General features: G+C 42.6%; 1 protein-coding gene across 1 annotated transcript in view; it reads left to right on the forward strand.

Annotated features, from left to right (window-relative positions):
- Positions 1 to 27071, forward strand: part of KCNK17 (potassium two pore domain channel subfamily K member 17) — a 33355-nt gene extending 6284 nt beyond the window's left edge. Inside the window, exons 2-5 of the mRNA XM_063125400.1 lie at positions 4585 to 4696; positions 19388 to 19554; positions 23208 to 23376; positions 26479 to 27071. Coding sequence (XP_062981470.1) covers positions 4585 to 4696; positions 19388 to 19554; positions 23208 to 23376; positions 26479 to 26741 — 711 coding nt within the window. The 3' untranslated portion in view covers positions 26742 to 27071. The remainder of the gene's footprint in view (positions 1 to 4584; positions 4697 to 19387; positions 19555 to 23207; positions 23377 to 26478) is intronic.
- The last annotated feature ends 420 nt before the right edge of the window (positions 27072 to 27491 follow it).

Here is a 27491-nt window from a genome sequence, read left to right on the forward strand (position 1 = left end):
TCTTATACAGTAGGTCATTTCTATTTATCTGTAATAAATTATATCTCCACTTGCCTATTGGATTGCCTAGTGGGAATCCAAATGATCTCTCTAACAGGTTTGAATAGCAACTTCAACTTCATAGAGGACAAAAGCAGATACTACTTTAAAGATGTAGATAGCAGCTATGTCTTTTTAATTTAATTTTTTACTCTAGTGTAAGTGCAGGGCCCCAATCCAAATATTTTGCAGTGTAAATTGCAGGTGAGGACCATCCTGATCTGGATTGGGCCCATAGCACAGGAAAGGGTTAAAGACCCCCTACACCCATGCTAGGGTCCTGATCTGGATCAGGACCTGTGCTTACAATAGAGTAAAAATGAAGAAGAAAAAGCATAGCTGCTAGCTATGTCTTTAATGCTGTTTTGCCCCTGAGTAGCATGTGGGAGGAGGGTTGGCAAATCGGTAAGTTTGGTACAGGAAAAAAGCATTGATGGGGTGTATCCTGTCCTTAAGCGCTTTACAAGCAGAAGCCATTTTTGGGTCAGGTGCTGGCTGTCCTTGTGCTACCACCAACTATGACTCTGGTGGGTATGAACTGGGAGGAATCAAAAGAGAAGGAAGAGTACACCACTAAAACGTCTATCTGAGACTGTAAAAATCAAAGCCCCAAAAGCATACCATATTTTATTTTAGTTTTAAGCATTTATATGCCATTTTTGCCATACAACCTCCCAAAGCCATTTGTAAATAGTAACAGTTAAGGTGAATACAGTACAACAGAATTTGTTTGTGACTTTCAAATCCTGGCTTGTTTGGGAGTAACAAGCCAGGATTTCTGCTTCGGACACTAAACAAACTATTTTTGTTTTTTTAGCTTCTTGTACTAGCAGGAGGAGCCAAGTGAGAGTAAACAGGCTGCAGCTGCCAACACAGCTGTTGTAATTTATAGCATAATCAGTGTGTGTATTTCAATGGGGATTAATCCTAAGAAGTGTACATAGGATTGCAATCATAATCTTTAGATTTACTTAGAAGTGCAAAGATGTTTTCTGTCGGGCCTTGTTTACATAGTTGTACAGGTTCGTTTTCTTTTCACGTTATCTGTGTAGGAGCTAAGTTTTTTCTGAAGCCAAACTCTCTGATAAGGAGCAAAGTAGGATTTATGATCTTTCACCTATGTACCTGAAAAGTCATTTTAAGATTAACGTTTACACTTCCTCTGTCAATAAGGTAAAGCAATAAGAACTTTCGCTTGAAAAGGACAAGGTCTACTAATTTCAAAACAGCCATCATTATTTCTTCTACCATCCTCATAACCTGGCCCTCAGCTGCAGGTATTCCTACAAGGAAATGTTGATTTCCAATGTGATTTCCAATATAATCCCATGCTTGTGTTCTCAGAAGGAACCTTCACTGAGTTCAATGGGAATTTCTCCCAACTAAGTGTGCACAGGGTTGTGGCCTTGGAAACTTATTAGCATAGCTAAGAAGTATCACATGCAGGAAATATCACTATACTTCCTTTGTGTGTACTGCAATGTCAGAAGCAAGGGGACAAGCAAGCAGAAGAACCTTCAGTACCCCTGGCTACAGATTGTTAATGTTCAGGAAGGCGCAAACCTTGTACCATGGAAGATATTGTCAGACATATGGATGCCTGGAAAGGGAGTGTGGAAATCAATATCTATGCAAAATTCAAAGTTTATTTCTGAAGTAGAATGATTAATCAGGCTGAAAAGAAGAAGATAAAGCTACAGGGCATAGAAATGGAGAAAAACACTAAGATGTAGAGTGCCATGGACCATTAAACTGGTGTATCTTTAGTCCATTAATATTGATGTATGTATGTAATAGTGATTCACCTGAATCCTGAGCTTCATTTTTTGAAGGTGTTCACTGAAGTTGGTTTTTTTTTCAAGTTTTAGAATTGAGTACCAAGATGCTTACAGTCATTGTATTTCAGTTGGGAAGAGGGTTGGCCAGAGGCAATCAAGAGCTCTAGTTCTTCACTGTTTTACCATGAATGCAGAATTAATCTGCTTTTACTTGCATGGCTATTGCCGGGGCATTTGGGGCACTCAATAAATGAAGCAATTCCTCTCCAAGGTATCAGTAGGTTCCACAGCTCTGGAAAGGTTTGTTGTGGGACGGGAAAAGGGTCTTAATCTTCATATTTCTTTGTATTACACCCAGCGGGTTACATGAGATGCATGTGTAACTCCCAATTTTTATTTATGATAACAAGCTACAAGGGACTGTCAATTTGAGCAGAGGAATGGCAGAGGAATCTCCTTCACCTTTTCTCTGTTCATCATTGCTCTGCTGGGAATCACCTCATTCCATAAATCAAAGTCATTGCTAGGGAAGCTGGAGAAGTCTGCCATGAACTCAAATGAGTTTGGATTTCTATGACTCCACCCTGCAGATTCCACAGCAGACTGGCATGGATTCAGCAGACTTACAGACTGTTTCCCCCCCGCCCCACTTTTGGTGGGGATCTGTGCAAATTCACACTTGTGCATGTGGAATGACATTTTCGTACATCCCTAAAAAAAACCCAATCCAATTCCATCCAAGAGTAGATGACAGAAAGAAAGATGCCCAATGATCCGCAAAACACAGACATAACAAAACCTGTAGATTCCAAGTTGTTGTACACATTCTTCTAAAAAACACCCCACCCATTTAAGTTCCTCCCAAGAAACAGATTGATTTAAACATCCCATTAACTGGTGATGATTAAACTGTTCAACTCTGGATAGATACCAGTTCCTCTTCTGGTCTCTTCTGCCTTTGGCAATTAATGCCTGCCCTGCCCCAGTATTCCCACTTTAAAGCCGAAACCACTGTTGGTTGGTCCTGCACATCCCCTCCCATTTCCCCCTCCCAGTGCAGAGACTGGCACTCTCCTATGGATTTTTTTCCATGAAAAAGGGGGGGAAACCATGGGGAGACTGTTGGATGCGTTTCCTATGTAGTGTCTAGCTTGGCCCTGTGTTTGCTTTATGCCATTTATGCCCTTGTCAGCGCAGAACTTGCTTTTAATGGCAAGGTTGCAGTGGAGCTCCAGTTGCCCTATAAATGAGCCTGTATATGAGTACTCATTTAGCTGGGGGAAAGGTAATAATGGCCGGGGAAGGCAACGGCAAACCACCCCGCTATAAGGCCTGCCAAGAAAACGTCAGCGAAAGCTGGCGTCCCTCCAAGAGTCAGTAATGACTCAGTGCTTGCACGAGAGGTTCCTTTCCTTCCCTTTCCTCCAAGGTGCTCACAGTGTGTGGGTGGCAGGGAGGGGTTAAGAGAAATGCATTATGAAATCACGAAGGTGAAGGCAATTTCTGCGGTGGCACCCTGACTCTCGAATGCTTTCCTGGGCCTATTTGCCTGGAGTCGATGTTGTGCTCTTTTAGGCACCAGGTTAAAATGATGTTGTTGTTATTTATTTGTCTGGGCATTTGAATTGGTTTCTGTGGTATGGGTTTAACTGCATGAAGAGTTGTTGTTTTATCCTCCCATTTTTATTTGTATGGATTGATGTTTTACTGTATTTTATTGTATTCTTTTCTCCTTGTATGCTGCCCTACAGCCCCCATCTATGGGTGAGGTGCGATCTATGATGTTCTGTCTTACCTCACCTCTTATATACTAATAAAAGATGTCTCTAGCACTAAGACCATGAAACTTAGCATTTGTTTTAAGGAGATCCTACGGATGTGCACCTCGAAATTATTTGGTTGCTAAATGCATGAATTAATCTCAATTAATTTGAATGTATCCATGCATTTGATGCCTGCTGATCCATCTTCAGTCATTTGAGGAAGGACCACAGCTCAGTGGTAGAGCACATATTTTGCAGGCAGAAGCTTGGAAGCTCAATTCCAAGCAACTCTAGGTAGGGTTGGATAAACTCCTGCTAGAAACCCTGGAGAGATGCCGCCAATCAGTGTTGACAATACTGGACGACATGGACCAATGGTCTGACTCTGTTTAAGGTAGGTTCCTGTGTTCCACTAGGTGACAGACATCACATACCAAGAGCTTCGTCTATTGGCTGGTATAGAAATGTAATAACTAAATAAATGCTTTGCAGTTGATATAGTTTGAAGGCTGTGTGGGGTCTGAGGGACCAAACTATATGCCTTCCCTGTCTCTCCTGCTGTGGGGGAACATGGACTGAGCAGACCCCTTTCTCAGGGGGCTATAAGGGTGCACCATGGCAGGGACTATACCTAGGAGTCACAGTGGCTGTGATTTAACTCAGATGGGGCAGGTACAATGTCTACAACTGTGAAAGCTGCCTGACTTTGCATGACTAAGGGCTGTATGAACCCACATGAAGCTGGGTACATTCACTAGTATATTTATATATTCATCACTTCCAAACTCCATGGCACAACTTGTCCTAGTTCTTTAAAGGGGTATTAAAGTTTTGCATTCCTGTCATGCCAGCTAGACAGGCAACTTAAGCTGATTTACTGTGCAATCCAACTTGTGTTTACTTGGAAGTAAGTTCAATGGAACTTATTCCCAGGAATTACAGCCTTGACTGCCTTTAGCGAAGAAACTCTCACCCATACATTCCTTCTTCTTGCCTTTTTGCAGGGCATCATTCAGGCCTACCAGAGTGGACTTTACCTTAAGGAAAATACAAGTCTGGGCCGATGGGACTTCGTTGGCTCCTTCTTCTTCTCTGTTTCTGCAGTAACGACTATCGGTAGGAGTTCTTCTGTAAAATAGTTCCAGAAACAAAGCCTAGTTTTTGCTTCCTTCCTTGGTGTGGAAATGTCAACTTGAGGAAACAAGGTTGGCTTATGGATGGGAAGATTCCTGCAAATAATCCTCCTTCCTTCTTCTGCTTTGTTTTGCAGAAAGTTTGTTCATCTGCATGGTAGTCTGCAAACGCAGTCATGTCTCTACTTAGGGCCAAACTTGACATGACATTAAATGCGTCTTTGCATCTGATTTCAGTTTGTTGTTGTTTTAAATCAAGTAGCATTAGCTAGTATTTGTATTGGGAAGAAATCCCCTTATAGGTGACAATAGGAGATTTCTCCCTTCCCCCCCCCAAAGCAATTATGAGCTTCAGAAGAGGGATTTTACTCTGGCCCACAGCAGGAGAGGAAAGAGTTAAATTCCCTCTGCCTATCTGGTGTGATTCCAATAATTAGGAACATAAGAAGAGCTCTGCAAGATCAGCCCAAAGGCCCATCCAGTCTAGCACCCTCTGCCCCATAAAGGCCGACTGGTGGCTCCAATGGGAAGTCCACAAGTAGGGCATGGCTACAACAGCATCCTCCTACTGGAGGTGATATATTGCCGTAATGACTAGTAGCCACTAATAGCCTTATCTCTCCTGAAGTTACAAATGTAGGCAAATTATCAGCCATGCTGTTTACATTGTTTAAAAAACAAAAACAAAACCTGCACATTAAATTCATAGACACATTTAGGGAGTAATCCTATGCCCCCTAGACATTGTCTTAGAGGCCATAGGATCCTGGGGTTTCCCCACCCCTCTCCCAAGCCAGAGACAGCATTCCAACCTTGGAATGGGGAGGGGTCAGAGATCTGAAGCCACCTCCCCGCCCCCGGGTCACAGCAGGCACTGAAAGAACTGCACTGGCTGCCCTCCAAGGTCAGAAACTCAACCTCAGAAAGGGTGGGGGAAGGGGGTATTCCAAGTGGGTCAGGAGGGGAGAATATTGGAGAGGTCTGGGTATGAGCTTCTCTGAGCCTCTGCCAGCCTCCTCGCTTTCTATGAAGTGCCATCACTAGATAGGCTAAAAAGCCCATCTAGCGAAATATAAGGGTGGGGGGACATGGAGGCAAAGATCCCCTCTGTAGTTCTTCCCGCCCTGCATTGAATAATCAAAACCTTCCGACTTCAGGGGCTTCTCATAATCAAGGGCGCAATTGATAGGACTGTGCTCTAAACATCGCATGTCAATTAGTTTTGCAAAAAAAGTAGGCTTTACCATTCAGTGATTACCTGTTCTCCAGTGAAAGGGACATTTCGGACCACTATAATAACAAGAAGTCCATGATATCCTCATGGGGTCCCTTAAGTCCGGAGTCTTTGGCCACATTTGAGACATTGTTGCCTGGAGTTAAACTGCAAGAAACATAACTGCCGAAAGTCAAAAGGTGGGTCAGATCACGTTTCAAACTTCAGAAGTTACTAGGAACAGTTATTGCATAGAAAGTTTATTTAACCTTCACATGTTTTCTTGGAGGATTTTTTCCCCCTGTAGCATATGACTGATAAGATTTATATGAAACATTTGCATTTCACCTCTCCACCCTGGGGATTCCCAAGGCAGCTAACAGTAACATAACACGATAAGTACAAAATAACAACACAGTCATAAAACTCAATTAAGTAGCACACGTCAAATCCCATTAAAAGCCAAGAAGGAGGCTGATGGTTGGGCAAAGGCAGGGAGCTCCAGAGATGAGGCGCCATGTATGAAAAGGTCCAGTCTGTTATGCTACCCACCTAAACCCATAAGCTCCAAGCATTCTGAAGAGGATCCACACAGAGACAGTAGATCCCAGATCATGGGACAAAGCCACACCATAATGCCTGATTTGTCCATATGTGGGACAGGTGTCTAGGGGTTGACATGAAATCTGAAGGAGGAAGAGAAACTGAAAGAATGCTGAGTGTTCCTCCTTCCATCTGCTGAAACCAGGGTGCACTGAGCCTCTTGACAAATATCCTTTACTATTGGGTTTGCGGAGGTAACTTATCTCCCAACTACCCCATTATCCCAACATGATTTGGGAAGAAAGGGGCAGTGGGTGATGTTTCTTTCTGGTTTCCCCCCCCCCCCCCCATTTAAATTATATATGCTAATTTTGAAGGTTTTTGAGGAGCCGATAGCAAAGACAGATGAAAATTATGGCCTAAACCTGCATTAAGTAATATTGATTATTGCTTGCTGATGTTGGTTCAGATTTTGTGTTCTAACTCTCATCTGCGTGTTCAGTCACTGGTTTACCAATGGATGTCCACCAGTGCTGTCTGATGTGAGACTAGCCAACACCAGGGGCATGATGATTGTCTCAGCTGTGCTTTTCGAGGATTCATGGAAATAATTCGGGGATTTTAATTAGTTTTCCTGCTTTGCACATAGGATTTTTTGAGACTACTTTGTCTTTCTGTTTTTATAGTTCGTGATTTTTACGGCTTTATTGAATGTATTTTATTAGATGTTTTATGGATGGTCTTTAGATATAGTTAGCTGCCTTGAGAGCTCCTTTGGGAGCCATAGGCTGGAATGCAAATTTCATAAATAAAGAAACCAACTGTCTCTATTTATAACTAAAGAGTTGCAGCTCTCTCTGATATTTCCCTTCCCCCCTTTCTTTTTGAGATAGTGCATCAATAGCCTTAATGTGGGCTACAGAGGACCAGTGATTCACTGAAGGGATTGCCTAGGGGTGGTAATACATTCCCTTCTTTGCATCATCCTACTTAGACCTCTTTGATATTATATTATTATTCTCTTTTTAGATGTACATTTACGCATATACCACACAAACCAAACATTGTTGTTGATCGGTTCACTGATTTCTGACATCAGAAATGCTCCGGCAGCCTATAAAAAACTTTCTGTGGGCTTTAGGGGTGGGGAGTCAATGTTCTTGCATGACTCTGCGGTTGCCCTTTCATGTGCTGCCTGGGGTCTGTCTCACAATTTGAATCTGAGCATGTGAGTACTAATGTGGTGTGGTTTTGTGTGTGTCAAGCAATGCACAACAGCAGCAGGCTCATTGGTATTTATTTATTTATTGCATTTCTATACCACCCAATAGCCGAAGCTCTCTGGGCAGTTTACAAAAATTAAAACCAAGAAAACCGTTCAAAATTTTAAACAAACAATAGTATAAAAGCATAGTATAAAATGCAATATAAAAGCACAACCAGGATAAAACTGAGCAGCAATGCAGAAATTAATGCAGATTTAAAATACACATTTAAAACAGCAAAGTTAAAAATTGAGTTCATAAACTGTTAAAATACTGAGAAAATAAAAAGGTCTTCACCTGGTGTCTAAAAGAGTATAATGTAGGTGCCAGGTGAACCTCTCAAGGGCTGAAAAGAAAGGGAAAAAATCCACCAACACTCCTGAAGTTGAGCGCACAAAATATAGGGAGCCCAATGTGTTGTGTATATATACCAAAAGCCTTAACACAATTTATCTTAGCCAGCAGTCATATAATGAATGTCAATGGACGTTTAGCAAACATTTAATAAACAGCAAAGTTACTGGTGATTAACAAGGACAAAAACATGTCATAAACATGAAAGAATACAAACAAGGGAAAACGTATAAATGTAATATGAAACTATGACTCCGGATTGTATGCACTATTTCCAGCTTCATCAGTAATACACGTTTTCAATTTTCAAAAGTTAAGCATTCACCATTACATAAACATAAACGATGACTCCCAATTGTATGCACTGTTTCCAACTCCGTCAGTAATACACGTTTTCAATTTTCAAAAGTTAAGCATTCACCATAACATAAACATATAAACTTGGCATGTTGGCTGCTTCTAACCCCCGTGGTAGACTGTTTGCTGAAATACAGACAAATAAATGGACGTTGGTAAACATTAATTTCCACTAGGATTCCCATGGGCTTTACCCTTTATAAAAATGGTAAGCACGCCTTAAGGAAGGAATGGTAATCGTTACCTTCCTGAAGAGAAATGTTGGACTCTATGCCCAAAATTGTGGTGAAGATTTCTATTCTGCAGGAATAAAAGTAATAAGTTCAGAATCACTGTTCACATTTTATATCAGGGACTGACAAACCATACAGTTCAGTAGGATTTGAATACTTGTACTTGACAACTTCTAGAAACAGCATAAGTCTAAATCGACGAGGAGAAGGCAAGAACCTCTCTAGGATGCTCATTCCACAGCCGTGGTGCCACAGCAGAGAAGGCCCTCCTCCTCACTTCCTTTGGCAAGGGCTCACGGAGAAGGTATCAATCTGTGTCTGTATAAAGTTGGGCTCTGGGGGAGTACCTGAAGGGCAAAAGGGATGTATGCGTGACGAGAGCCAGACGAGGCCTGGTGTCTGTAGCTCGCCCTTGGGTGCAATGGGGGCTGGGGGCGCCGATGTCAGTGGAGCTGTGAATCCGCTCCAGGTTTCAGTCAGAACCAGTCAGAACTCTAAAGAGCTATAGCTCCTTCAGAGTTCTGACTGAAACCCAGAGCAATTTTACCACCCCACTGACATCAGAGCCACAAGCCTCTACTGCCTGGGTGCTTTTCTTCCGCTACCATTCAGGCTAACTTTTAGTATTGGAGCCAAATTTATGTATTATTTATTTTATTTTATTTAAAACATTTCTTGGCCGCCTTTCAGGGCAGAAGCCCTCACAAGGCAACTTACAACAATTAAATACATAAAATATTAAAAGCAATTAAATATTAAAAGCAATAAATCAGCAATTAAAACAATAAAACTAGCAGGATCAACAATAGCAGCAATAATACCAATAACAGCAATAATAATACTTATCACGGGAAGGCCATGGTAAAATAAAATGTTTTTAAGACCTTCTTGAAAACCTGCAAGGATGGTGCATGGCGGACCTCTGATGGGAGTTTGTTCCAGAGGTTTGGGGCCACCACAGAGAAGGCCCTCTCCCATGTGGACACCCACCTAATTGCCCTGACAGGTGGGCAAACAAGAAGGGCTTCTCTTTCTGATCTTAAAGTGTGGGCAGGCTGACATGGGTGAAGGCAGTCCCTCAAGTAACTAGGTTCCAACTGTTTAGGACTTTAAAGGTCAAAATTGGGGAAAAGTGGCATTGGGGAGAGCCTGTGAGGAAGCAAGCTGCAAGGGGGAACATTTAGCACCCCATCTGTGCAGCCCTTTTCCTGAAAAAAACAGGGGGCCCTCCCCTCCCTTATATAAGTCTGAAAGTGTCATGTTGCCATCAAATGTAGTTTGAGTCTGAGTTGCCTCTCCTGCATTCTGCAGTGTAAAAATAGTTGCACACCAAGTGTTCTCAGGCCACAATGTGTGTGCATCTGGTTGCTAATTTCTACTTCCACAGTGTGTGCACTGGGCCGAAAAGGGGAACTGAGCAGCACGTCTCGCACTGAAAAATAGGCACGTCCACATATAGCTAAACGCATGACTCAGTAACACTTGTCTCTGTGCTCTTACTAGTCTCCAGTTCAGTCACAAGGTGGCAGGGCTCCCTCACCGTACGTCTGTCGTTCTGCAGGCCTTGAATTATTACTTACTCTTATCACATCAAAACGGCGCTCATTCCAAAATGGACAGGAAAGTTTCGAAAGTGCTTGATTGGGATTTGAAAGCATCGTGCGAATGAAATACTGCAGCATATTTAGAGACCTGCTACCATCAGGACCAGATTAGTAGAGTTGGGCCTTATAATGATCAACTCTATGCTGTGGTCTAGCAGATTTCAAAATATAAGCAGGCAATGTGATGTTCCTGATACAGCACTCCAGGGACAAAACCAATGACCAGTAGTAGCACATCCAGTTTATAAAATATTAATTTTAACTTAATTTTGTAAAAAATCTATTAAAAAATTATAAATGGGGTGCACTACTAGTGGCCATTTGCTTTGTCTTTGGAGATTTAAAAACAAAACAAAAACATATTCTCTGCTGCTACACAGACATTCACACTTGCAAGGAGCTGCCTTCCTTCTTTCCGAACTCACTCCCTGAAAACTTTCTGTGTACACAATTGTTCTGTTCCCCATGTGCTAGGGCACCTACCCCAGAATCTCTGAACTTTGGCAGGCAGCAGGCAGTCACAAGCTTTTTCTTACCTGCTGCAGGGAGTTAGGATAAAGGAAATTGCTTATTTCCCTCCAGTCTACCCCTTAAAGGGGTTTGGGATCAGAGGCTGTGCATCCTCTCAGCCCAGTGGGATCCTTTCAGACTGTGAAGGGAGCAGCCCACTTGACGTTTTAAGAAAAGAGCCAGTGGAGGCTGGTGGCTCCTATGTCAGTGGGGCAGTGAATCCGTTGTGGGTTTTGGCCAGAACCAGTCAGAACTCTAAAGGGGCTATCCAAAGTTTTGAACCCTATTCCCAAAATGAGATCAGCACCTTGGATAGCTCCTCTAAAGTCCTAGCTGGTTCTGGCCAAAACGCAGAGCAGATTTTCACCACCCCATTGACATCGGAACCACCAGCCTTCACTGCTCTGAGCCCAATTCCTTGCCCCCCTCCAAACTTTTTGCTTGTGCCATGCATTTCCCATCTCAAGCAGGGCAGTGGCAGTGGCGGCAGCGGAGGCTGTCTCTTCAGCCAGCTCCATGAAGCTGAGCTCTGGAAGACCCATTGCATGCCCTCGGCTATTGTGGACATTTTGTGGCTCAGGCAGGTCTGTCCCCAGAACTACCTCCATAGAGCCAAGCCACTCAATCCAGCTGAAGAGATCTGTGTGAGTACTACTTGCTGCCTTGGGAATTGTGGGTGAAAATCAGATGGGAATTGGATGTAGGCACACCCTCTGCATTTATTTTTATTTGATTTATCTGTTGCATTTATATCCCACTTTTTTCCTCCAAAGAACCCAAGGCGGTGTACCTAATCCTCCTCCTCTCCATTTTATCCTCACAACCACCCTGTGAGGTTGGGTTGAGAGTCAGTGACTAGTCCAAAGTCACCCATCTGCTTCCATGCCCAAGACCCAGGATCTCCTGATTCCCAGTCCAACACTCTAACCACTACACCACACTGGCTGTCACTGCATTGCACCATGCTGCATTGCATAGCTCTGCATGGAATGTGTTTGCAGATGTTCTTACCCAACCATATTGAGATGTGCATGTGCATTCTTAGTTGGACCAGGATGAAAAGCTTTGTGAGTAGGGGTGGTTGGAGAGTGAGGGTAAAGTAAAGAAAAATATCCTCCTCTTAGCACTGCCCCTCTACAAAATATTTTTTAATTTTATAGGATAAGGATGGGGAATGTGTGGCCCTCTAGATGTTGTTGGACTGCAACTCCTATCATCCATCACAACTGGCTGTACTGGCTAGAGCTGATGAGGATTACTTTCCACAAACCTCTGGAGAACCATATGTTCCCCAACACTGCTCTAGGACTTATTTCCTATATTGAGGAATGTATTATTTAATGTATAGTTAGCCACTAGATGGCAGTACATAGTCAATGGAAACGGTTTGATGGCGATCAGTATTGCCAGAATCAGGTACATGAATTATACATTCTCTTTACTGTGAGTGTACATGGGTGATAGGTACATGGTGCTGTCCAGATGTTTTTGACTACAACTCCCATCAGCTCCAGACAGCATGGGCAGTGGTCAGGGATTATGGGAGTTGTCACCTGGAGGGCATCAAAATGCCTACGGCTGGTGTACCTTTTGAAAACAGTACAAGATGGTTCAGAGGTGGAAAGCATTTCTCCGAGATCTGCTGCTTGTACATCTAAAGTAAGTCTGAAACTTGTTGTGTTTGTGGCTTTTCCACTTCACATTTTAGGTCTGAGGGGGAAATCCGTTTTAATTTTTCTGTGCAATTGGGGTGCGCGTGCACATGTGTGTGTTTTTAATACAAAGAACGCTCCCTGTTTAGAAAATTGAGATCCTGCCTGGATGTGATTTTTCTGGAAGTTTATCTAGCCAGATTCATCATCCTATGATTACCTCCAGCAAATTGCAAACAAATGAATTATTGAATTGGTTACATTAACAAACCGCCCAAAGCAAAGTAATATATCAAATACTCAGCTGCCTGATGTATTGGGTATCGTGTGTGCATGTCTGTGTGAAAGAAACATGCTCATCTTGGTTTAGGATGGATTTGGTCTTTCTGAACCTTTTTTGGGGGAAGAATCCTTGGGAAAGAGTGTTGGCTTTCCACAAGACTTCTGCAAAGTGTGGAGACACTCATCCTGAACCTCTTACTGCTGGCAGCCCTCTAGTCAGCCAATTTACATTTCCCCACCCACCTTTTACCCAAACTTGCCAGGTTGCAGTGGGGGGGGGGCAAAGGAGATGGGGAAAAACAACCAACAGATAAGGGGACCAATGGAAGTCAAGAGCTGTGTCCAAGCTTTCCCTCTCTGCAGAATGTGCTCAGAGTGCCCTGCTGACAGGAACACTAGGGAAGTAAAGTTTTTTGTTTTGTTTATAATCCTTCTAACAAATTGACTGAAGGGAGAATCAGTATAGAAACTACAGCTACTGGTACCCTTCCCTCAAGTCTGCAAACTCACACACTTTCTCCTTGACATTTTATGGGCCCGTAAGTAGTATGAGGAATAATAAAGTGCTTTCACCTACGTGACTCAAAACAGCTCACATAGATCGCTACAGTAAACAACCCTGAAGGTCCACGTAACCCTATTACGTGGAGCTGAGACTGAGAGATTGGTGCTGTTTGTACAAGTACCACCAGCAGTAGGGTGACCGTGTGAAAAGGAGAACAGGGCTCCTGTATCTTAAACAGCTGTATTGAAAAGGGAATTTCAGCAGATGTCATTTGTATGCATGCAGAACCTGGTGAAATCCCCTCTTCGTCACAACAGATAAAGCCTGCAGGAGACTTGCCCTCTTGACCAGATACAAAAGAGGGCAGGGCTTCTGCAGCTTTAACTGTTGTGATGAAGAGGGGATTTCACCAGGTGCTGCACGCATACAAATGACACCTGCTGAAATTCCCTTTTCAATACAACTGTTAAAGATACAGGAGCCCTGTCCGCCTTTTCATATGGTCACTCTAACCAGCAAGAACCTATTAGGAGCTCAGCGTAAGATGCATATGGGAGGACAGAGGAAAATCAAGTGCTGTGATGAGGGCAGGCTACTGAGTATCTTGTGATATATTTACCTAGCAGGTCACCATGACCTGTTGCCGATTCCGGTTCTGCTGCGTAAACATCTCATTCTTTTCTCTCAGAACCACGTAACACCCTGAGTTAACTTTATGGGAGAACAGACTGTGAAAACAAGGAATCTGAAATCCTATATGAATAGAACACTTCCCAGATAACATGGGAACAGTCTTCAGCTCTTGAGTAAATATGTTTCTTACAACAGTTGCCAGACAGAGTTTCATTTCCTTGCACCTCTCTCAAGAGTATCACCTTGAGCCTTTTACCTTTCAGTTCTCTCATTAAGGCAGAGCTGCCCTACCATGAAGCAGATGGGCAGCTCTACCTCAAGTGGCAAATGCTGAGGAGGGGGAGCGGGAAGTTGCAATGAGGTGTTGGAGGGTGGAGCTTCTCTGTGCCTTGCGGCCTTAAGTGTGGTGGAGGTCATTGTTCTCTTGCCAGGATTGATCTCAGATTCGACTGCTAGGGTAATGCCATCTTGTCCTTTGCCCTAGGCAGCAAAATGTCTTGGCCTGGCCCTGTATGAGAGGCTTTTCTTAGATGCTCCTCCTTTCTTGAACCCTTTGCTCTTCTGCACTACATTTCCCTCAGCTTCAGCCATTTCCATCCATTCTTCACTCAGGGCTTTCCTTCTTAGCACTCTTCTTCATGCCCTATCTTCTCCCCATCATGGTTCCCTTCTTGTTTCCATGATCCTGCTGCCTATCTTCCCATTGACCTTCCGAGTCTTTCACCTCCCACCTTGCCAGACCTTCCAGTCTCACACAGCTCCTCTCATTCCATCTTTAGATCCAGTCTGAAGTTTACTCCTTTCCAAACTGAGCTTAAATGTGAGCTAGGTTTTTTTGTTTACCCATGAATTGATCCTCATCCCTCCCAACATGATAATTAGAGAAAAACATGAAATTGGAGGGTGCGGAGTTCAGATTTTTTCTGACTACCACCTGTAGATAAATATAGTTCACATCATGTGTTTTGTCTTGCTAGCTTCTCTTGGAAAGGTCTCTCTCTCTCTCTCTCTCTCCATTATATGTATATCTACTTACACATATGCTACGTACACAAACACACACACATTCCTTTTTTACATATGTATGATAATACAAGCTTTTAATGCCATTTAATACATGGAATGTGATTATTGCTTTCTGTGCACTGAACTTTAAATGTTGACATCATTATTATTAATATTATTATTATTACTATTATTATTATTATTATTTATGCCTTCATATTTCCATCCTGGCTTGTTCAATTTTTTCTGGCCTCCCCAGCATGTGCCATTCATCTTGTTACTGTTTGCTACTTCCACCATAGATGTGCAGTCCAGGCTACCTATTCACGTTCGGGTTGCTGGCCCACAAACCTCTCCTGCTTGATTTACAAAACCTGGTTCCTGCCTAACTGCTCACCACCAGAAACAACAAAGAGTCTTGTGTCACCTTAAATAGTTACACATTTTTTAGGGTGTATAATCTTCCACAGACTAGAGTTCACGTCATTAGATGCATGAAGTGTCAGCTGAAATTGACAGTTATACATGTGCATAACAATATTCATGGTTGTAGAGGAAGGGGGGGAAGTCTGAGCAGTGCGGTCAGAGGGAAATAAAACGCAAAAACTACCGTCATTGACAATTACATTAAAGCTCAGCAGAGCAATGCTATTAGTGGGAGTGGCGGATAGGGAGAGATTCAAAGACAGAGGAATTGCCTCATCTGAATCCCTGCTGAGTTCACACCAGCAGGGCAGAAGGGAGGGAGATGCTGCATTTCCCCCGTTTTCAGGTTCCCCTCTCACTTAAACACTTTCCCTCCCATTGGGAGGGAAATGAATTAGGCAAGCGCTAATGTCCAGTCTCTCTCCCCCACACACACACCTTTCAGGACTATATCAGGGGCCTCCTTTTTGTGCTCCACTGTGCTGGAATTCTTGTTTCGGAGTAGTGCTGGCTGCAAACCTTTCTGCAGCCTCTCAGAGGAAGCATCCCAGCAGGTCCGTTCTCCCTCCCTGAGGTCGGATCTCGCTCTCTCTGTCCTCAGAGTGGGAGACCCCAAAAAAACCCATGTGTCCTAGAAAACCTTCTTAGGGACCATAGGATCGCATCCTAAATATATGTAAAATCATTATAGTGACCATTCGTAAAGTAATGTTGATGATAACACAAAGATCCTGACATTTGGCAAGCTAATTAACATGTGTTGCAAGCTTGTTTCTCCCTTATGTTGATTCATGCCACAGGTAATAGGGTTGAACTTCTTGGTCAAGTTTTAATCCAGTGGTTTCATGTTCAGCCCCATGACCTGCTTAAATATCTTCAAGAGAATACTTTTCACCAGAAATCACTACCTTGACAAGTGTCAATCTCCCTAACTAGGAAGGGCCACTCAGATAAAAAACACACACAATTTCAGATTGGATTTTGGGTTTTGTCTAAGTATACGCCTTGGCTCTGTGCTCACAATTGTCACTTCAAATCCCTGCCTCAGCCTTTCAAGATCAGATAAAGAGAAAACATCTAGGCTTTGAGTGTCACTGTAACCTCTGGTCTGGCTGAGTGATCAGAGAGGTAGTTGAAATGCCATAGGGTTAAATTGGTCTTTGATGTGGGATTTTGTGGACATCCCCTATGCCTCATCTTTTTGCACCCTGAGACTGCTTGCAAAGCTTTTTTTAATGGACTGTGCCCTCTTTCCACATAATCCTGTTTTAGAACTGCTTCTATTTGTATATTGTGGGTTGATGTCGTATTTTGAGTTTTTAGTGTAGGGCTTGCCATCTTCACCTCTTGAGCTAACAAATGGCATGCCAATATAAACCAAGCTGATCAAAGAAAACCATACTTGTGGTGTAGTAGGACAGACCGTTCTGCATTGTGTTCTTCTGGAGAGCTCCATGGCACCCATTTAACATTTTTTTCCAGGATGTTAAAATGGAATCGGAGCTGATGTAACCTGATCTTACACGTTCAGAAAAAAAAAAAGCTGGTGGCTGAAGTCCCCTGTGGAGTATATTGTTTCAGAAGGCAAAGGGTGGAGGCTTGCATCTCTGAATGCGTTCACACATTATTTTAATGCTCCTCTACACATACAAATGTAGCGCTTTTGGCTAGGTTAGAACCATGTGCTTGTTTCCTAGGGACAGGTGAGTTTTTGGTACAGGGAAGCAACCAATCATGCAAACACAAATCCAAGAAAAATGAACCATTTATGTTACCTGGAATGAAAAGGGTAAGGCAACTCAAAACAGCTAGCGATCTTTGGAAAGCCAATATCAGGGCAATTGCTTAAAAGTACACTAATAACCCAGTCTGTTGCATGGTGCCAATTACCATGTTTTTACACAGGAGCCCACTGATAAACTTCCAGAAATTGAGCCAGTGGTGCTAAGAACTATGCTTCTGAATTCCCAGGCTCTAGAATCCAGTTTAAGGACTTGCAAGTTAATGTTCCTTTTCACTTGCATTTTAAATCAGCTTGAACCCTTTAAATGTGTCTGCCTTTTACAGAGTTCTGAACTGACAGGAGTAAATAGTGTGCTATTAAGCAAAATGGTTTTTATTGACACTAATCACTGTGGTTATTTTGAATGCTGTGGTTTATGACCATTTCTTTTCCTCTGAAACCTCCCTTTTAAATGGCCTACTGCTTTCCCTCTCTATTTAAAGCATACATGAGAACACACAGAAGAAAGAGCAAGCAATTCTATGAGGAAGTGTGTTCAAATCAAATCGAATGTTATTTGCACCAAGCCAATGGCCATTGCAACTCATAACAGTGTTTGTAAAAGTATACAGAAGTGGCGCATTGATATCTATTTTTACTACTGGGCAGAATTAACCTCCCCTGCAGTAGCTAACAAAACTTCACATTGTTTTCTGTGGGGTGCATCAGTAGAATTAAATATGGGTTTGCAATGGAGCACAGTGTCTTTTGAAATGTGCAAACATGAACATATCCTAATTTTAGGACACTTCTGTAATCTAGAGTGCTGTTGGCACCTGCCTCTGGGCAGCCAAACACATTTTAGCCATGATGACATTTAACATGTTTCCTTGGTTGTGATCAGTCGAGTGGGTCTCATCAGATGCTTACCAAGGGTGGTGGGCCACTGGGGAAAACCCAGTATCTGGCAATTGAAAATAGAGTTAAGAAAAAGGTTTAAAGGAGGAACAGCAGTTTTATTTTCCATCTTTCCCGTCACTCTGTTATTAACAGAGTAATGAAAACGTTGATATAGAAAGAGCTGGTCCATTCCCTTTAGCAGAATGTTCTTATTTTATTTATTATTTATTTATATAGCACCATCAATGTACATGGTGCTGTACAGATTACACAGTAAAAAGCAAGACCCTGCCGCATAGGCTTACAATCTAATAAAGTTGTAGTAAACAATGAGGAGGGAAAGAGAATGCAAACAGGCACAGGGAAGTGTAAATAGGCACCGGGTGGGGTGAAGCTAACAGTATAGAGTCAGAACAAACTCAATATTTAAAAGCTATAGGGAAAAGAAAAGTTTTTAGCTGAGTTTTAAAAGCTGTGATTGAGTTTGTAGTTCTCAAGTGTTCTGGAAGAGCATTCCAGGCGTAAGGGGCAGCAGAAGAAAAAGGACGAAGCCGAGTAAGGGAAGTGGAGGTCCTTGGGCAGGCGAGAAGCATGGCATCAGAGGAGCGGAGAGCACGAGCGAGATGTGAGATGAGAGAGGAGAGATAGGCAGGAGCTAGACCGTGAAAAGCTTTGAAGGTCAACAGGAGAAGTTTATATTGGATTCTGGAGTGAATTGGAAGCCAATGAAGAGATTTCAGAAGTATTTCCTGCATGGAAAGGGGTAGAGGTTTGGCTTGGTGGGAACTGTGATTGGAGGAGGGTAGTGCTTCTAGAGGTTGTAATCACATGTAAAGCTGAACCATGGTTTAGCATATGAAGACGTTTAGCATATGAGGATACAGTGAGCCTTGGGCTCATGTGCTACCCCCTCCCACTCCAGTATGGCTACAGAGAGAAGTTTGGATGCATGACTTGTTGTAAGCTCAAAAGCAGGACAAACTTAATCTTAACTCTGAGTAGTGGGTACAAATCAAATTCAAACCATTCTTTACAAAGATTAACTACAGTTTAGAGTTTGGAAATAATGGTAAACTGTGGGAAATGTTAAAATGGAAGCAGAAGCTTCCAAACTCCTCTTGGTCATATTGGAAGAGGAGAGGAAGAGGTGGATGTGAATCTGAACCTGGGTTCAGGCAATATGCCATGGCTCGTCATGGGTTATTTAACCCTAAAACAGACCATGGGTTATGCAAGGGTTGTTTAACCCTCACATAATCCATGCTAACCAGGTTTGTACAACACGGCAAACTGGGATTCTCTGATAGGAGCACATAAGTCACCCATAAGTCACTGCATATAGGTCACATGTCCTTAACCAATGACTTCTTCTTTTGCCAAGAAACACTGAAACAGATCCTGTTGTTACAACCACCTGACTCTGATCATTCCTGTTAAACTAATTATCAACCTTTTCCTTCACCTTCTAGGCTATGGTAACTTGAGTCCTACCACAGTGGCTTCACAAGTCTTGTGCATCTTCTTTGCCCTGTTTGGGATCCCCTTAAACCTTGTCCTCCTGAACAGGATAGGACAGCTGATGCTCTCTGGTGTTCAGCTGTGTACTTTCCGCCTGGGTGAGAAGTTCCACTGGCAGGTAAGAAATGTGGATACTTCATGTGTCAGTTTGGCCAACATGGGTGAGTTAACTGGTACCCAGCTTACCCAGGCTGGCCTCTAATAAGTTAACACAGGGAGATAAAAGTCACAGTTTTGACTTAAATATGTTGCAGACCAGTCCATTATCCCAGTACAATAACAGAATGGTGTCTTAATTGACACATGCTGCTGCATTGTTACAATACAGCCTCCAGAGCATAGACATTAATGCTCACTTCTCCCCATGTTTAAGTGGTCTGTTGAAACTATACTTTAAAACTATGAACAACAAAATCCTGAGCATGTTTAGGACTAAGAAGCAAGTCCCAGTCAATGGGGCTTGCTCCCTCGTAAGTGTATTTGTGAGTGCAGCCTAGGAACATTTTTGGACTGTAGCTCAAACTGGCACCAAACTGAGCACACATAAAAACAGGGCTCTCACATGTGGAAGCAGTAGCTCTCTCTCTCTCTCTCTCTCTCTCTCTCTCTCTCTCTCTCTCTCTCTCTCTCTCTCTCTCTCTGTGTGTGTGTGTGTGTGTGTGTGTGTGTGTGTGTGTACACACTTTTGCTTTCCAGTAAATTATAAAACACTTCTACTACTTTCTAACTCTTACCTACCATCATTTGCCAATTCATCTAGATGTTCGTCCCTTCTCAGATATGTCATCAGATTATATTGCTGTGGAATTCAGAAATGGATAATTTGTGTTTAAAAAAAAAAGTATCAAAATGCAACTAGCAGGGTGATTTGGAGATGGGAAAAGGATTTCCCTTCTCAACAGAGACAACTTTAGAATATTTAGTCTTCTGCTGCTGCAGTATAATGCTGAAAGGTGATCCTAAGCAGGTGTGAGTCATAGCTTTCACTCAGAAAGCGAAACTTGGGGTAAAATATATCAGGAGGGGGGGGAAAGGGAGGCATCACCAAAATGTAATGCAAATGACCAGATGTAACAACAACTAAGCAGTTGTTGTTTGTTGCTTGATTTATTACCTGTTGCCTTTTCCCCTCCATGTTTGTCTCATATTATGTCTGGACAGTCCTCACATTCCTCAAGCTATCTGCTGGCGTCTCTAGCGCCAAGTATCCAGAAAACATGACGCATGTACACAGTCCTGTCCTGGTATCTGAAGGAGGCTAGGACAGAGTAACATGCATAGTATTCCTGAAAAAAATTGTGCAACTTTTTCATTTCCTCTGCTAGGCCTAAACACTGCAACACAGCAGCTTTTACAGAAAAACACCAGGCTCAGAGCAGGCTAAGGATCTGTTTCTATTCCATTTACTGTGCCTCTGTTTGGCAGGAAGCTGTATGCACCTGCAAGTCAAAATCCAAAACGTTGCATGCCGAATTGCCAAAATCTATGTTTATTGCAAGCTCAAAAAATTATGTCAGTGAAAGAAAATGCGTTGTGTGTTGGTCAAGGATATTTTCTAACATGCAATAACACAGGATTCCTAAGCCTAAAAATGATTTTTAAAAATGGGCCCCAGAAAGGTCCACTTATCCTGAAGAGGGGGAGAAGGAGGGAAATCTCAGCTGTGCCACCATCCCAACTTCTCCGTATCAACAAAAGAAAGGAAATAAAACAAAATATACTACAGCCATTGTAATTGAAAGCTAAGGAACATCAAAAACTTCTGCCCTAAAATTGATAGTGCTGTCTGCTTTAATTGGTGAGAACTTTCTTTCAAACCACATTTGTGGCAATTTCTACTCATTAGTCATGTATCTTTTAAATCTGCCTTGAGAAGCATTGGATTTTCCTGGAAGATCCAAGATCAAATTTAAGCTAAGCCATGAACTACTGGAAGGAACAATATTCCGTTTCTCATCTGTAAATTGAGGTCTCTGAGTCACAGGGTGACCAGTCAAGGCCAAACCCACAGGGATCAAAAGCGAGACAATGGATCTACCAGCCTTCCTCCACAAACCAACCTATGGCGTCCAAGCCACAGTGCATCACAAGCATAGGTCAGGTTTACTGCAGCAAGGTGCTTACAGAGCAAATAACTTGAGATGACTAGGGCTAATGAGAAGGCATTCTGAAGTCTCCATTTCTTAGGCGCTAGAAGAACCATCCAAAGCTACCCTGCCCCCAGGTTTCCTTGGTTTTAGCAGAGTACACTATCATGTTTTAAAGATTCTTCCGACATTTATGAGGGTTAGACATGTGGTGAGTTTTTTTAACAATGTGAGTTGAGATCCTCTTGGGGACTGAGAGAAAAATCAGATGCTGTGCAGATACTTCATATGGAAAACTATAATGCAACACACAGCCATTTGGAATTATAGACAGCTAGTTAAACATGCTTAAGTGTTAACACTTAACTTCTGCCTTAAGTGTTCTCAGAGTCTTGATACCATAAGTTTGTCCACAGACATTGAACCAGTTTGGATGTTGCATTGCTGATTTAGTAAACCATAGTTTATTAAGCCAGGAATGAATGTTGGGCCAATGTTCTTCCTCACTTTCCCCCATTGCATTTTGGCTTCCACATTGCAATCTTAATGTCTTTAAACCAGGAGTGGGCAACTGCAGGAGGTCAGGGCCATTTCTGCCCCCGAGAAGCACTGGATGATGATGATGATGATGATGATGATGATGATGATGATGATGATTAAAAATAATAATTTAATGGCACCCATAATGGCTACAGAGCACTTAAAGGATTTAAATTAGCTTGCAAATAAGCCAATTTTGATCCTTTTGGTGCTCTGTAGCCACTACAGACACCTTTTTTGCCTCAGATTTTTTTTTTCCAATTCTGGGGTTCAACTAGGGACAGTGGGGACCACATGTAGCCCATGGGCCTTGTGTTGCCCAACCCTGCTTTAAACTGTAGTTCCTCATTGGTCTGGTTTGCACATAGCGACAACATAGGGTTATCATTGAATCATGGGTTGGTGTTACATGCAAACCCTGCACTTTGGTTTATCTGTGGGTTGTTAACCACAGATAACCCAGGAAGAGAACTCAAGGTTTGTTGATGGATTGTGAACTCTGGGTTATTCTTGGTTAACAATTCTTAGATAAACCAGTTTGCACATAATGACAACCAACAATTGAATAACAACCTACAATTCAATGGCAACCCATACTTAATCTGTACTCTGGGTTGTCATTATATGCAAACCAGGTAATTGTGTCTGAAATGGGGAATTGTGTTCTAGTGTCAGTTTACTACCTAGGATCTAATGATGGTTTCAGACTGTGGCTCATAAACCAACATTAATCCACAGTTCCCCATATCAGACATAAACCACCCTATTATGCAGATTTAGGAGTCCAAGATTGTGGCACCAAAAATGGCATGCAAGGGGAGGAGCACATGGGCCCAACACTTATTTCTGATCCTCATTCCTGGCTTCCTAAGCTTTGGTTCAGGAAGCTGGGAGCATTACATTGAAAAGGGCCTGTTAAGTACAGATGGTACCCAGTGAACTTGAATATAAACCTTCTCTGGACCATGATCATTATGTTTTTCCCATGTGTTTAGCCACTGGGAATACAACCCTGTTCTACAGAATCATTCCACTCCAAGGATAAGCTTGTCAATCACTATCCACCTTAATGAGAGTTAACCAGAGTCTGCGTCCTTCTTTCTGTTCACACCTCAAGCATTGCTTTTTGTTTATGTCTTGCTAGAGAGGGGCAGCTGTCTTGACACGAAGCTGTGCTCTGGTTACTGGCCTTTTACTCTTTTTCCTGCTACCTCCGCTGTTGTTCACAGCCATAGAAGGATGGACCTACGAAGAAGGATTCTACTATTCTTTCATTACTCTTAGCACAATAGGCTTTGGAGATTATGTCATCGGTAAGTAGTCCAGGCCTATTATACACCGAATGTTCTGGGACTTGGATAAACCAGTAGGTTTATTTAGTTTGTTTTTTCAGTATCTACTATGTTTATGTTCTCATTATGGACCAAAAAAAGAAAAGAAGCCTTTTGAAGTGTAAGTCCAATAGTGACAACAAATTCAAAGCTGACAAGTAAACATTTGCTTCTTCCGCAGTATTAACTGAAAGAGTTAGCCCTACTTGAACATGAAGGGCCCTTTGCCCCAAGCACTTATGTGCTTGTTTACACAGACTCAGTTTGTGACAGGACAGTTCTTGCTTCACTTTCACAAACAACTTTGTTGTGCTTTGCTGCAGTGCCCTTCCTTGTCAGTGAGGGAAGGTCTTAACTCTCTGCTTGATTTTGTAAATACAAGCGCCCTAATTAACTTTTCAGCAGCAAAGAAAAGGTTTTAAACCCTTCCAATGTGAGAGGTGTTTCTCACATATTGAGCATGTACACACACCCAGCTAGAGATAAGCTCCCCTTTGCTAATGAAAAAGGCATCCCTGCATGGTACATCATATGGAACACCGCATTCATGCCTCTGCAGTAGTAATTTGAGGGTATTTGAAGCACAGTATAAGGCAGTCTTCCCCAACTTGGTGCCTGCCAGATGTTTTGAACTTCAACTCCCTTGAGCTCCAACTAACATGACCCTGGAATTGTAGTCCAAAAGATCTGGAGTGCCTCAGCCTAGCGGAGGGAGGAGGGCCTTCACTGCTGTGGCACCCCGGCTGTGGAATGAGCTCCCTAAGGAGGTTCGCTTGGCACCTACATTATATGCTTTTAGACGCCAGGTGAAGACCTTTTTATTCTCCCAGCATTTTAACAGTCTATAAATAAATTTTAACTTGGTGTTTTAAATTTGTAATTTTGCATTGCTGCTGTTTTTATCTGGATGAGCTTTTATATTGTAATTTATATTATGGTTTTATACTGTTGTTTTATACTTTGAATGTTTTTAATTTTTGTGAACTGCCCAGAGAGCTCCAGCTATTGGGCGGTATAAAAATGTAATAAATAAATAAATAAATAGGCTGGTGTAGGGTATTTCGTACAGGTTAACCTGACCACGTTAAACTAGTTGATATGGTGTAAGTATATTTCATTTCCCTGTATACGCAAGCCCTGAATATTGACTGCAGTCTACCTAGATAATGCCACTCTCATTAACAAATGGCAGTAAGAGCTATTTCTGTCTGGACTGGGCCATTCTGGTCTTCTCTGCACAGAGCTGCTTCTGTTGCTTCCATTTGGATTCCCATAAGTTAGGAAGATGTCCTTTCCACTCAATCAGTTCTTCTTGGATGAAATATAAGCATGACAATATAAAGTCACATTGAAAACAAATGCTGCTGCTGCCGTAACAAAATATGTAACACTAGATTTAGGATTGGAGTTTGGGTTGCAACTGCAATAAAAGCAAGGGCAATTTAGTGGGTGGAATGAGCTCCTTAGATTAGAAGAACTGGGTTAAATTCTAGCTTGTGGACTTGCTTGGTAGTCATACCTTTGGATTCCAGTTTCATAATATTGGATATAGAAAGAGAGCTAAATATGAACACATTTATGAGAACTAATGAGCAAAAATTGTAAATTACATATATTCTAAAAGTGGCATGGTAGTCTGTCCTATCCCATCTCTCTAAAAGGCAGTTCTCAACATTCTGCCTCTCTTTCACAACATTCTGTCACACTAGAGCAGTGATCTTCACTAATTTTCAAGCAGGAGCCACTAAGGTTCCGGGCACCACCACTGAAGCCACTTGGGGGCACCACTGCAGCTAGCCAATCATATTTCTGTTTGCCTATTGGACTCCTCCTTTATTGCTCCTGCATTCTATTCTCCCTTTCCTACTCGGCCGCTGTACAGCTGGCAAGCTGCAGGTCTCCTAACTCTCCACCCCAAAGGTTCCTTTAGTAGCCCAGATCACAGCCAACAGCCCACAACTAACGCAAGCAAACAGGCTAAGCTAGAGAGCTGCTGATGAGCAGCTACTGCACAGAGAGAGAGAGAGAGAGAGAGAGAGAGAGAGAGGGGCAGGCAGGCAGGCAGGCAGGCAGGCAGGCAGACATAGGGCTCGTCTACACCAAGCAGGATATTCCACTATGAAAGCGGTATATAAAAGGCAGGATCTATACTACTACTTTATAGTGGTACTAAAGTGCACTGACAACTGTTGGAGCCCATGACACATCTACACCAAGCAGGATATAACACTATGAAAGCGATATGTGGCATGAGTCAATGGGCCCCAACAGTTGTCAGTGCACTTCAATAGCGCTATAAAGCAGTAGTGTGGCTCCTGCCTTTTAGATACCACTTTCATAGTGGAATATCCTGCTTGGTGTAGGTGAGCCCATAGAGAGCTACACTTGATATGAACAAGAGCCTACTGCAGTAGAGTGACCAAGAATGAGTACCCAGGTTAGGGCTACACAGATAGAGCCAGGATTGTGCCTTAATGGCTAGGGTCACAAAGGGCTGATTTTAGCCCCCACCCCAATGATGTTCCTAAATGCATCCCTTTATGTCCTCCTATATATGTGAATGGTTGTGAATGGTTGTGTATATATGTGAATGGGGAAGAAACTGGGATATACCTATTACTGCAATGAGGGAAGAGTCTGCCTTCCATCCCTGACATTGTGTGCCCCCCCCCCCACATTGACAAATTGGGATATCACAAGAGGTGGGGACATCTTTTCTTTCGTGTAGAGTACACAGAAATGCATTACATTCCCTCCTCAACCTGATGGACATTCATTAGCTACTTTTTCATGATGTTGTGTATGGAGAATGTCTCTTAGCTACAGCTCCCTCATTCATGGTTTATTTGTACTACACATCCTTGGGTAATGAAGTCACAGTTCAGTGTGTTCTTTCAGTTGGTCTCTGACCACTCCCAGTTTCCCCAGACGTTGTAGGATTTTACGTTCTAGTTTTCTCAGTCATCAAAAGTATCCTGCTTGCTTCAGTTCATCATGAAATGTTTAGTACCTGACTGCTAATTTTACGAATTAAGGGAGTGATGCTGTGTACCTATAAATGGCTCATATGTTGTTTTTCTTTAGGCATGAACCCAGAGCGCACCTACCCAGGCTGGTATAAGAATGTGGTGTCTCTGTGGATTCTCTTTGGGATGGCTTGGCTAGCCCTAATCATCAATCTTTGCATCAGCTTGCTAGAGAACTCCGGAGGTCTTTGCCAGTGCTGCAAGAGGAACAGCAAAGATGTGGAGGAGGAGTTAATACATGGCAACCCAAATATCTGTTTGGGCACTGAGGATGGGCAGAACTGCAGCACGAAAGACACAAAGCCTGCAGGGCCAGATTGAATTGCATGTACCTCTTGATCAACTGACGTGTTTGGGTTCTTACACAAGGGAAACATCTGGCTGGGCCCTCCATCACTTGGGTGCCATGTTTTGGCCCTAACAGACATTTGCTAGACTTGTCACTCAGGCCACAGTGGAAATCGAAGTAAGCTCCATGGGTTATCCAAGGACTGCCAACTACAAGAAAATCATTTGCTGGGTAGGAAGAATAAAAGAGTATATCTTGGGTCAGCAATCAGCAGTAAGGGTTTAGATTGCTGTGGGCATATGAGTTGGATGACCATGAACATCACCATTCGATTGTGTGCATCTGAAGCTGGCAATGTATAAAGTTTTACCTCTCCCCTCTCTATATGACGGCTTTTTTCTGTGCAGGAGAAGTGTGAGGAATGAAGAGTTTCTTGCCTATAAATCAATGCTAAAAGGCCGCTTGTATAGTATTGTAATACACAAAGTTTGTAGGGATATTTGTCTAATAGAACACTGTATAGATGCTTCTCTTGTACATAATACAGAACACTTGTACTTTCCGAAAGACAGCTTGGCAGATACTGTTGTTGTGTATATATAAAGCTTTTTTTAAAAAAAAAAACTGATGGAAGTGTTACAATGTTGATCATTATGTTGTTTTAAAACACCCACACCTTGGATCCCTATGTGTTGTTGGACTACAGCTCTCATCATCCCTGATGATTGGCTATGCAGGCTGGGCCTGATGGAAATCGTAGTCGAACAACATCTCAGAACCCA

Source organism: Elgaria multicarinata, chromosome 4, assembly GCF_023053635.1.
Source record: "Elgaria multicarinata webbii isolate HBS135686 ecotype San Diego chromosome 4, rElgMul1.1.pri, whole genome shotgun sequence".
NCBI lineage: Eukaryota > Metazoa > Chordata > Lepidosauria > Squamata > Anguidae > Elgaria > Elgaria multicarinata.